The 13,233-nt window shown below is 35.5% G+C and overlaps 1 protein-coding gene across 2 annotated transcripts in view; it reads left to right on the forward strand.

Moving 5' to 3' along the window:
- Positions 1–12,556, forward strand: part of GTF2B (general transcription factor IIB) — a 32,576-nt gene extending 20,020 nt beyond the window's left edge. For both annotated transcript variants that reach the window (XM_061411353.1, XM_061411354.1), the window contains exons 3-7: positions 3,625–3,758; positions 5,940–6,086; positions 6,428–6,557; positions 7,685–7,966; positions 10,438–12,556. In XM_061411353.1, coding sequence (XP_061267337.1) covers positions 3,625–3,758; positions 5,940–6,086; positions 6,428–6,557; positions 7,685–7,966; positions 10,438–10,571 — 827 coding nt within the window. In that variant the 3' untranslated portion in view covers positions 10,572–12,556. The remainder of the gene's footprint in view (positions 1–3,624; positions 3,759–5,939; positions 6,087–6,427; positions 6,558–7,684; positions 7,967–10,437) is intronic.
- The last annotated feature ends 677 nt before the right edge of the window (positions 12,557–13,233 follow it).

Genomic DNA, 13,233 nt, shown 5'->3' on the forward strand with positions numbered 1-13,233 from the left:
GTAAAATATCTTCGTTGATACTCTTTAGACACCTTTCTGATAACATGGATTGAGAACTGTGCATGTGTGTATACTATTGAATCTCTTTACCTTTTTGGATGGGAAACTTGATCAGAGTGTGAAGAGATCACACAATATAGATGGAGGGAGGAATAGTGGTATTATATATAGTGTAGTAGTGCTGTGATACAGACTTTTTATCTGATGTTGATTTTATAAAAATCAGGGTGTGGTTTAAAAAGGAACTGTTAAAAGTTGGCATGTTTCTCTGTTGGTAGAACAGAGGGCTATGTAAGGTTATATGTTATGCACGTATGTGCTAATTGTTGGGCTTCTGCATGTCAAAGGTTGACTATACCTAAACAGTATGGCTGCCTTGTACACTTATTCCTTGAAAAGATTCTGTAATGCAGTTTCTTTCCAGAGCAACTTTTAAAAATGCTACCGCATTTAGATGTTCTTCAAGAAAATCTTTTATGTGTTCTTTTTTTCTGAATGATCTGCTGTATTTCTTATTACTCATGCACATAATCTGATGGTCTAGTTGTAGTTTCATGATGTGCTATTTGAGTTATTTTGGAAATTTTATTTTCTATAAATACTATGTTTTGAGCAGTAAAGTATAAAAAGAGGGAATGACTCTGAGCACAAACTACAGATTGTTGAATGAGTCATGTAGACCATTCCCACGTATGTGGAAAAATTACATCACTACCCAGTTCTGGGCTTTCTATTTATACTATCCTAGGCCAACTTTTTTTTTTCCCCCCTCCTAATCCAATTTGTCTTTTTTGAGGCAGTAAAAGCAAGTACAAAAGAAACTCATGGTAAGTTAATTTTGGGTCAAAAGGAAAATGCTGTGAAATGAAGCATGCTACTAGCAAACTAGTACTTTATCTTTAGTGTTCCAGAGAGACTGAAAAGACGCTAGTAAGATAAGGAAGGTATTCTCTTCTTACATCCATTGTGTAAATTAAAGTGTTAAAAGTTAATGATGGCATTTGATTTTTTTCACTTAAATTTTTAAGTAACTCTGGATTTGAAGGCTGCAGTAGTTATTTGTTGTGTGTTTTTATTTTACTGACTAGGAAAGTTAGATTCACTTTTCTCCCTTTGAAAACAGGAAGAATGGAGACATGGCAACACTTTGATGAGTGGATACTATTGAAAGGGCTAAACTTTGTCTAAAAGTTTTGTTTTGGTGTTTTGATTAGAAATTTAGTGAAAAGAGCTTGTAATGGACTAGACACTATAATTTTAATCTCACAGAAAAACATATGTATACAGATGAATGGAAAAGAAAATATATACCACAGTATTGACAGTGGCTATCTTTGGGTGTTGGGAATACAGGTAATTTTATTTTGCTTATATAACTATTTCTTGTAAGCAGCTACTCTTCTGTAAAAAGGAACAAAAATCAGTCTCTTTAGAGTAGTCTCTCTAAGACAGGGCCTTGCTTAGTATTGTAGTAAAACTCTGCACAATTACACATTTTACATTAATGTCATTTAAGTTTTAAAACTCAATTAATTAGAATTGCTTCTCATGTTTAGTGATGTTTGTTCTTATGAGGAGGAAGCAGAGAAATGCATCTTGACCATCCTATTCATGTAACTTTTTCTCCTTATTTTGGGCCACCTGCTGAATCTCTGATCCACAGAAGTTGCCTTACCTGATCTCCTTGCTTCTGCTTTCCTTGGCCATTTTCATTTCCTAAGGTGTGGCAAGTGGTGTTCCTAACTCTATCCCACTTGCCTTGTGACATGGACACGTGATAGTCCAAGTGAGATCTGGTTATTCCCAAGTGATTTGAGTATTCAAAGAAGAAAATATCTTCTCAAAATCATCAGGAATGATTCTGTTATGTATTTACTTATTTTCTAAAATAAAACCCTAAGGGCAGATCACTCTACTCTGTTAACAAGCATTTTAGTTTACCGTATATAGAAAGTGCAGCAGTCTGCGTTGAGTTCCTTCCTTCTGTTTTCTCCCCACCTCCTTTGCTGTCCTACTGCTGCTACTGCTAAGTCACTTCAGTCGTGTCCCACTCTGTGTGACCCCATAGACGGCAGTCTACCAGGCTCCCCCGTCCCTGGGATTCTCCAGGCAAGAACACTGGAGTGGGTTGCCATTTCCTTCTCCAATGCATCAAAGTGAAAAGTGAAAGTGAAGTCGCTCAGTCGTGTCCGACCCTCAGCGACCCCATGGATTGCAGCCTACCAGGTTCCTCCATCCATGGGACTTGCCAGGCAGGAGTACTGCAGTGGGGTGCCATTGCTGTCCTACATACCAGATACTGCAGCAGAGCACTCTAATGCAGGTTAATGTTTTATAACTGGTGCTCTTCTTATTCAGAATTAATATCAAACTGTCAGAATGTCATCTTATTTTTATAGCATTAAATAGCTAATACAAGCAACTTACTTTGAACTGGTTTTTAAGCACTTCATATGGATTGAAACTGTATTACTTAATTTAAAATAAGGTAATTGGGGAAATTTAAAGCTGAATCATTGCACTACTACAGAAATGAGGAAGTTTGTCCAAGGCTAAGCAGCAACTGATAAGAGTCCATAATTTTAACCATTATATTAATTGGCTGTCAATACCAACTTTTTTTTAACTACTGAGATAACTTATTTCTTCCATTCCTTTCTGTTTGCTATATATAGCCACAGATGAAAATGGTCTGGTTCCTGCTTTTAATTTTATCACATTGGTGGAAAAGCTAATGTTTTATAAATGCAGTATAGAACAGATTCTGGAATCCCATTTGCATTTCAGTTTTAGTTGTGTGATGTTAGGCAAATTAATTTTATTTCTAATAAAATAAAAGTGATATCTATTTTTATAAAGCTTTAAGGATTGAAAAATAACATTTACAAAGGGCACAGTGACTAGCGTATGCAGGTATTCTTGTTAACACTTGTCTCTGGTAGAGGTATTTACCAGCCATTGAGCATTCCCCTCAAAGCAGTAATCTACACCAAATCTACCCGTCTGGTTTCTTGGCATGGCGTTTTTAGCCACTGCTTTTTTGTGTAAAAAGAAAAGTTTACCTACCTTTCTGCTTACTGATTCTAGGCTTAAGTTTATTCTGTAAGAATTATTTGACCCCCAAATATTTTCAGTATTTTCAGATAGTTACTAAAGTATCCTCTTAGGCTTAGTTCTTTGCAGAGCATTGCCCATAAAAACTTTGTAATTTCTTTAAACTGTGTATTAATAACATCATGAACAGTGTTTTTTGGTTTTTATTTCTGTGCCTGTTGCACGTTTTGTTCAAATCTTGATTCTTTTTTTTTTTTTCAAATCTTGATTCTTCATTGTTACTTTATCTTTTTACCACATTGCTTAACTTTATTTTTGTCTTTATTTTGTCTACTTCCTTATTCCAGGAGTTAAAATACAACTAATCATAGCGTAATGTTTAAAGAGGGTTATTATAGAACTGTCACAATAGGAATACTTTAAGATAAATATCTGAGACAAGATACTTAAGCTGAAGCCTGATGTTCATGTTGAGATTTTCTGGGAATAAAAGCGCTAAGTTGGGCATTAGGCTGTGTTAAATAAATCCTATCTTGATGAGACAATTCAGATTTCCATTTATATTCTCAGGTGACCGAGTTATCGATGTAGGATCTGAGTGGAGAACTTTCAGCAATGATAAAGCAACAAAAGATCCATCTCGAGTTGGAGATTCTCAGAATCCTCTTCTGAGTGATGGAGATTTGTCTACTATGATTGGCAAGGTAATAAATCCATTGGGCAGGAAATGCCAGGTGCAGACTGACCAAAGACCTGGAGTTGGAAACTTTGCAAAATTATCAGTCACTGTTCCCAGTGAGGAATCTCTGTCTGAGAGTAAGATCAGCAGTAAGACTACTGGTAATGATGGTTGCCTTATTTATTTCTTCTGTCTTAAATGGGAAACTAATACATTGAAGTTACAGACTCTCTATCTCAGGCCCTTGTTTTAATGAAGCAGTTTTGCCCCCAAAATTTGAGTGTTGTAGGCTCTTTGAGTTCATATTAAAATGCTCCTTGAATATTAGTAATCTTTTCTCTTTTCCCTCAAGACCACTAAGATAAATTGGATTGCTGTATAATAGACTATTTGCTAATAGTGGTGAATTTATGACTCTCCTAAGCTTTACTTTTCTCATCAGTAAAGTGAGAATACTGCAACCTTAGAGACATTTTGAGGGTTACATGGAAATATGTATAAAGTATCTATACACATGTAGTGTATATAATGTGTTCAGTAAATGGTACCTGCTGCTGTTATATAGAAGCAGTAGCATAATCTTCCTGGCAGCCTGGCTGGCTTTTGCTCTGCTATCTAAATTGGAAGTAATAGTGGCATTATTTCAAAGAACTCATCCAGGAAGCATATGCTATTTTAGGACTTAATTTATACTACTGCATAGTCCATTTTTAAGAAATTAGGCAAAAGCAGGTCATATTTTCATGCCCTATAATTTACATACTAAGTTTGAAAAACATGGTGTGGCTAAGTTAAAAAGTTGACAATATTCAAGAGTATTTTAAAGTAGGTAGTTTCTGCATGTGGCTGGAAAAATTACTAAGAACGTTTATAAACTTCAAGATTGCAACTAATTAATACTGTTACTTTTTTTAATGTTTACGTTTTTCCAGTAGGAGATACATGATTCAAAAACATGTAAAAAGAACAGTAGTTTTCCTCACTCTTGACCCCTAAACTCTGTTTCTACCGCAGTCCCTTTTCCCTATCAGAAACAGGTAACCACTGCTACTGGGTTCTTCTGATTCCTTTGACAATTATTTATGTGTTTGTGGCAAAGAAATTTTTTAAGATGCTACATTTGTCATATGTTAAATTTCTGTATGTATCTGGGAATATTTCTGGACTTCCTATCCTTTATCTTAACCTGGTCTAGTTGTCTAAGGACACACTATGCTATTCTAGTATTTGGGAGCATTAATCTTGTTTTATAACCTTTTCAGCATTTTCTTCACTGGTCTTTTCCATTTAATGTTAGGATAACTTTGTTTATTAAAAAAAAAAACAAAAACTTGGTAATTATTTTCACTGGTTAGATTTATTTTCAAATTGGCTCAGGGAAAACTGACATCTTAATGAAAAATCTTATCCAGAAATATAGTATGTATTTCCTTAGGTCATATCTATCCTTCAGTGGGTGTTTTAAAGTTTTCTTTCTAAGTTAATCTAGGTATTTTGATTTTTTTGTTGCTGTTGTAATTGCAGGTTTTTCTTGCATGTTCTGATTGATTACATGTATGTAGGCTATTGACTTTCATTTGTTAATTTTGACCTTGCCACTCTGATGAATTCATTACAGTTTGAGTGATTTTCTTGAATAATTCTAGGTATATACAAAGATATTATCTGAAGATAAGTTATCAGTTTGGTCTCAGATTTGTACTTCTCATCTCTTTCCTGCTGAATTTTAATATAATTATACTAATATAATTGCTATATAATTACATTTTATAGTTATATTAGCTAGTTTTTCTAGTACAGTGTTAGAAAATGGTAGTGACAGGAGGCATTTTTGTCTTCTGACTTTTAGTGGTAATGCTGCTAATGTTTCTCCATTAATCAGTGTGCTGGGGCTGGACTTGGGAGATTTGTTTGCTTACCTTTTTAAGCACCTTTTGGAGATAATTGTGATTTTTCTCCTAGGTCTGTGAAGTTTCATGGTTTATGTTATTAATTCTATAATAATATTTTTCATTTAAAGTATTTGCTAGAAAAACTCTTTAAAACCACCTTAACCTGGTATTTTTTCTTTTGAGGAATAGAGGTTGCTCAGGGTAGATTTCTTGGGTAATATGGAGTCAGATTGTGCAAGTTGTTTTCTTAGAATAATTGTTCATTCAGGTTTTCAGATTTTTTTTTGCATAAGTTATAAAACTTTGTTTTATAGGGCACAGGAGCTGCAAGTTTTGATGAATTTGGTAATTCTAAGTACCAGAATAGGAGAACCATGAGCAGTTCTGATCGGGCAATGATGAATGCATTTAAAGAAATCACTACCATGGCAGACAGAATCAACCTCCCTCGAAATATAGTTGTAAGTTCTTGTCTATATTCTGTAAACTGTGCTGGCTTTGACTTAGCATAATTTTAGTGAACACATGAAATTTTGCTATTATGGTTAATTAAATGGCCTAGAATTAATTAAACTTAGTTTCTCTGCTTTGAGGACTTCCCCTCATGGTTCAGCTGGTAAAGAATCCACCTGCAAGGCAGGAGACCTGGGTTCGATCCCTAGGTTGGGAAGATCTGCTGGAGAAGGGAAAGGCTACCCACTCCAGTATTCCGGCCTCGAGAATTCCATGGACTATATATAGTCCATGGGGTCGCAAAGAATCAGACACGAGTGAGCGACTTTCACTTTTCTCTGCTTTGAAGGATCGAACAAATAACCTATTCAAGCAAGTGTATGAACAGAAGAGCCTAAAGGGGAGAGCCAATGATGCCATAGCTTCTGCTTGTCTTTATATTGCCTGCAGACAGGAAGGGGTTCCTAGAACATTTAAAGGTAAGTTTTTAATTGTTTAGATATAAATGTTAATCTATTTCATATTAAAGTGACAGGCCAAAGTCAAGCAGCTTGGATGCTTAGTAAATTAAGCTTCCTGGTTACATACAGTAATCCACTTAAGTATCTTTCTAAACAGCACCTTATTTTGTTCCTTGACAAAAATTCTATGATCATATTGATCATGTTCTTTTCAGGCTGTTTTCCCATGTAAAGTCATGTTAGTTCACGTAAGCCCCATGTTCTTTGCTAGTAAGGTCTTCTGACTGTATTTTGTGAGCTTTGAGGCCTGGCCTCAGAATCCTTTGTTGCAAGTCTGTACACTGGATGTACAGCAAAGTTTCCACTCCCAGCAAGCACAGGTCTCTACAGGTCAGAGAGTCAAGTCTTAGAATCAATGAAATTTTTTCTCTTGAGTTAGACAGTTTTCATTTTCAGTTAGGTTGAAGGCTTTGATAGAACTAATATTTTTCATGTAGTTTTCAGTTTATGCATGAAAACATGACAGCTTATTCAGTGTTGCTGTGATACTTGTACATTTTAGCTTAAGACTATAATTACCCTTTATTCATCCAAGAATATTTTATATGTTTTCTTGTGTCAGACTGAAGAGGCAGTGGTTCTTGCAACTAAAACTAAGACTTCTGTTAAATTTATTCTTAATGTTAGTTGATATTTTAGAACAGGGTCAAATACTTAATCACATTTTGATGTATCTGTAATTGCAGGGACTACATGTATGTATGACACTGTGTAACTTGAGAGGCTTTCTTTAGTTTGAATATTTTCTTTCATTTTCTTGATACACCCCTTACAACAGATTAATACATATCAAAGACATTTTTGATTGATTGAAGAAACTTGCATGAATTGAAACTTCAGAGAAGTTAATATTTTGAAATATTAAGACCTACATTTAGCTTTTTTTTTTTAAAAAGCTTTTGTAAACATGTAAATTGAGAAATTTTAAATTAGTTTTGTGAGAAGTGTCACTCAGAATTAGATTGATCTTTAAGGCAGGATAGAACTTTGCAGTATATGACTTTTATAATAAAAAATGATAGATTTTTAAGGTGAACTACACGGCCTAGGTGGATTGATTTATTTAAACTTCTTTTGTCTTTTAGAAATATGCGCTGTATCACGAATTTCTAAGAAAGAAATTGGTCGATGTTTTAAACTTATTCTGAAAGCTTTAGAAACCAGTGTGGATTTGATTACAACTGGGGACTTCATGTCCAGGTTTTGTTCCAACCTTTGTCTTCCTAAGCAAGTACAGATGGCAGCGACTCATATAGCCCGTAAAGCTGTGGAGCTGGATTTGGTTCCTGGAAGGAGCCCGATATCTGTGGCAGCAGCTGCTATTTACATGGCCTCACAGGCATCAGCTGAGAAAAGGACCCAAAAAGGTAGGATTCTTCATCAGGAGGAGTATTGATAAAATTGTGAAGGCTGTAGTATGTGATTGTATTTCCATTTTAAGTTATGAGGCAGGTACAGGCATACCTCATTTTGTTGTACCTCACAGACACTGCATTTTTTTTTTTTTTTTTAACAAATGGAAGATTTATGGCAATTCTGTTCATCAGATGATGGTTAACATTTTTGGTTTTTAGTAATAAAGTATTTTTTAATTAAGGTATGTGCATTCTTTTTTTAGACAAAATTATTTTGCGCGCTTAATAAACTACAGTGTAAACATAATTTTTTATGATGTACTAGTAAACCAAAAAATTCATGTGTTTGGCTTTATTGCAATATTGGCTTTATTTTAGGGGTCTGGAATTGAACCTGCAGTTCTCTGAGGTGTGACAGTAAATATCCAGAGCCTGTGTTTAAGAGGTAGTTCCTTAGCATCAAAACTTAAGAAAATACAATATTTTGCTTTTAAGTGGCTCATAAATAAAAATATTTTGCAGGCATAACCCCGTGTACTTTTTTCTTCATTTTGAATTAAGTAATTTTAGTTCATATATTTTTTTTCATTTTTAGAAGTTGTTTTTATTTGTATCCCCTAAATATTTCTGGCTATTTGGAATAGTCTTGTTTTTTTCCCACCTCAAAACTTACCTTTTGAATCTTGATAGGAGGCAGCCATTCTTTGTTTCTCTGGAGCTGGCCTGAACCCTACAGATACGCACACTATAAATGTGTGCTGACCATCAGGTTTTACCTTTCTGTGAAATCTATTCCCTTTCTTCTTTTGTATGCTGTTCAGTTTCTTCATGAAAATACTGTTCAGCCTTCAGCTATTTTTTAATTTACTGTTGTAGAACTTTCAGACAGATATTAAGTGAATTTCTTTATAAGCATGTATTTGTTAATACTTCTATGATCCTCAAAAAGATTTATAAAGAAGGAGAAGCTGTGTGCTGTGCTCTGCTCAGTCACTCAGTTGTGTCTGACTCTTTGCGACCCTTTGGACTAGAGCCCAGCAGGCTCCTCTGTCCATGGGATTTTTCAGGGGAGAATAGTGGAGTGGGTTGCCATTTTCTCCTCCAGCACAACACACGGCATTCAGTAATTAATTACTTCTGTGATCCTCAAAAAGTTTTGTAAAGAAAAAGGAGCAGTCCTAAATTTAAAAGTGAGGTAGTGAAATTACTTGCTGCAATAACTTAATACCCTATTCAGAATAGCCTTTTACCTCAGCTTACGCTGTATGTTCCTATGTTAATAAAAGTAATAAATTAGATAGAAGAATGATTAGGCAGAAGAAGCCAGCCATTAGTTATTTAAATGTGCCATTATCCATTCCCTTTGGGCTCCACTTGCATTTTTCAAGAAAATTTTGAGTCGTCTTGGAAAATTGAGAAGTTGTGGCTGGACAGATTGTCCTTACCTTCATTCCTATTAATAGTTATAAAGTTTATTCTAATCTTCTTGACACTTTGTGTTTCACATGAAGGGTTTTCTTGAAATATAAGGTCCTTTCTTTCCCTGCCCAGCAGCTAGTTGATATACAAATAGTTTATATAAATTGGTATTTATGTCCAGAAAAATATAATGTAACATAAGGTAAGGAAATTTAATATTATTTATTGATGGCCACATCCACACTTTGAAGCCATAAAATCTCACTAGTTTGAACTGGAAAAGATAAAACTCTGAAAAGATAAAATGAGGTTGTATTAAAGGATGTGTTTTAAAAATCTATTTTAAGTATAACTAACCAAATAATTGTCATGTGGCAGTCCTTTGGGACTTCATTTAAAAAAAGAAAAAAGTGACACTTGAGTTTGAATGGTAAATGCACATTCTTGGATTCCTTAATAGACTATAGAAATAACTCAAATGAGCTCAATATATATGCTCCAGTATGTGTATAATAGTGAAAACCATCTACATCATGCTGTAATATATAGCTATTTGATCTCAGATGTGTTAAATAGAAAAAAGTTTGGAGAAGAATATTTATAGTGTGATCCCATTTGGTTTTAACCTTATAAGAACCTCTTAACAGAGGTTTGCTAGGGGAGATGTAGGGGAACTTTAAAACACAGAAATAATAAAGTGAATTTCTTTATAAGAATGTATTCGTGGATTACTTCTGTGATCCTCAAAAAAATGTATTGTGAAGAAGTCAGTTCTAAATATAGGAAGCAATATAATAGTTACCACACATTCTGCTATGCCCTGAACTGTTCAGATGTTTTACATATAGTAAACTTTTTAATGTTAATACAACAACCCTTTGAGATAATAGATATTGAGACCATTGTTGTTGTTACTGTAGCCCTACTTTCTACTTTTTAACTGTTAAAAAGTATTTTTGTTTTTTCACTTAGACATTTTATACTACCAGGTCCCAAAATTAGAATGCAGGTGGAAGGGAGGTAGGATGGAAGTTATACTTAATACTTTGATTTTTGTCTTTTAGAGATTGGAGATATTGCTGGTGTTGCTGATGTTACAATCAGGCAGTCGTACAGACTAATCTATCCTCGGGCCCCAGATCTGTTTCCTACAGACTTCAAGTTTGACACCCCTGTGGACAAATTACCACAGCTATAAGTTGAGGAAGCTAATGTGAAATTCCTGTGAACACTGAACTTTGCCTGTTGTACATAGCCTATATATACCAAGTGCTGGATTGAGCCTTTAATAAGGAAAAACAAAAGACATGGTACGCATTCCAGGGCTAAATATAAATTGCTTGGCATTCTGTATGTATATACTAGTGAAACATATTTAATGATTTAAATTTCATATTAAATTTGCTTTCTTTTGTAGCAATCTAGGAAACTGTATTTTGGAAAATATTTGAAATTCTTGAATAAAATGTTTTTCAAAACTAAAGTTTTTGTTATAATTATGTTACATACGTAATTTTTTAATTTATATATATAATCACATATAATGCATATTGCAGCTAATAAAGCTGATAGAGGTCCTTGTTTTCCATTACTGTTTTCATATATATTTAATTTTCTTATTTTAATAAAGTTGTGGAAATAATAGGCTTTTGAGGAACCACTGTTGAACATATTTAGTTTGCAGTTTGAAAGAGGGTATGTGTGTGATTTTTTAATACTTGTGTATTAATAAGCAAGAAGTGATTAAACGGGGCCTTGAAAGGCACTGGCTTTAGAAATGTAAGAATGTGTAAGTATGTGTTTTTTCTCAGTGAGCTAGTTGAGCGAAATAATTAGTAGTAGAGCCAGATGTCAGTTTTCAGATGTTTACATTTTAGTCTATAGAATCTGCATATCTATACTTCTTTGTTATTTTTACATTTTGGATACTCATAGTCTAAAACAGTATTTAAAATGGAAACTATTGGGCCTGAGGATGTCCAGGAATTTTTTTATCAAGCACCCCCCCTCGGTGGTTGTGATGTGAAGATGTTTTGCATATCAGTCTTTGACAAACACTAAGGTTTCTTGTCACGACTGAGCGACTAAACTGAACTGACTGCTAGGCAGTGTAAGCGAAGACCAACAACATTTTGCCCTTTTGCTAATTAGGTAGTTTGTACTGGGGCCTTGAATCCATGCTAAACATCTCTATAAACTGTACTGCTTCAAAATAGGTCTCATGGTTCTTACACATTTGTAAAGAGGTTAACACTAGTTTGGGCTTCCCTGGTGGCTCAGTAAAGAATCCACCTGCAGCGCAGCAGACCAGGGTTCAATCCCTGGGTAGGGAAGATCCCCTGGAGAAGGCAGTGGCTATCCACTCCACTGTTCTTGCCTGGAGAATTCCATGGACAGAGGAACCTGGTGGGCTCCAGTCCATGGGGGTCACAAAAAGTCAGACACGACTGAGTGACTAACACTTCACTTTTCAGTACTAACTAGATTTAAAAGACAGTCTCCTGTTGTGGCCTTGGTGGGCAAATTCCAGCCCTGGTCCAGGAAGGAATTTTCCCTATTAGAAGATCAGACCTCCCCTGTCATTTCTGTTGACCATGGAAGGGAAAGGTATCAGACGATGAAGACAAATGATATTTCTCCCTTGCACAAAATGTAGGACATTGACATAGCACTACTCACAGCTGTGGGAGAATACTAGACAAATCGACAGAAGAACACTTATAACCCAAATAAAGGATTGCAAGGATAGTGATGAAATGTAGACTCCAGGCACGTAGAGCCTATCTCACCCAGAGTGGGGCCTAGGAAGAAACAGAATCCTAGGTTACTCTCCCTTCCTGGGCATCACATCTCCCTTCCTGGGCACCACACATCTCCATCTTTCCAAGTGTAGATTGAGAGCAGTAGCCTCCCTCCTCTAATGCTCCACAATTTCTAGTGATTGACCACAAAACCACTGTTCAGTAATGACGTTCTACAAGCTGCAACCAGATAAATAGATCTTTTTAAAAGTTATTTTTGCAATTATCAAAGGTTAGTGCATGTGCATTACAGAAATTTAGAAAATGCATAATGAAAACACCCATGAGCCACCTGGAAATAGTCACCAGCATTTTGGTATTTAATTTCTTTCTGTTTGTTATATTTTCTTTTTAAAATAAAGCTGCAGTTTGGGTATAGTAATATTTGTTTAGTCTTTTCATTTTCTTGGCTAAAAAATGTATTCGGTCCAGTTGCTCAGTCGTGTCCGACTCTGCAACCCGTGGACTTCAGCATGCCAGGCCTCCCTGTCCATCACCAACTCCCGGAGTTTACCCAAACTCATGTCCATCATTGGTGATGCCATCCAACCATCTCATTCTCTATCATCCCCTTCCCCTCCTGCCTTCAATCTTTCCCAGCATCAGGGTGTTTTCAAATGAGTCACCTCTTTGCATCAGGTGGCCAAAGTACTGGAGTTTCAGCTTCATCATCAGTCCTTCAGTGAACACCCAGGACTGATCTCCTTTAGGATGGACTGGTTGGATCTCCCTGCAGTCCAAGAGACTCTTAAAGAGTGTTCTCCAACACCACAGTTCAAAAGCATCAATTCTTCGGCTCAGCTTTCTTTATAATCCAACTGTCACATCCATACATGACCACTGGAAATGCCATGGCTTTGACCAGACGGACCTTTGTTGGCAAAGTAATGTCTCTGCTTTTTAATATGCTGTCTAGGTTGGTCATAACTTTCTTCCAAGGAGTAAGTGTCTTTTAATTTCATGGCTGCAGTCACCATTTGCAGTGATTTTGGAGCCCCCGAAAATAAAGTCATCCACTATTTTCCCATCTATTTGCCATGAAGTGATGGGACCAGATGC

This window comes from Bos javanicus, chromosome 3 (assembly GCF_032452875.1).
Source record: "Bos javanicus breed banteng chromosome 3, ARS-OSU_banteng_1.0, whole genome shotgun sequence".
NCBI lineage: Eukaryota > Metazoa > Chordata > Mammalia > Artiodactyla > Bovidae > Bos > Bos javanicus.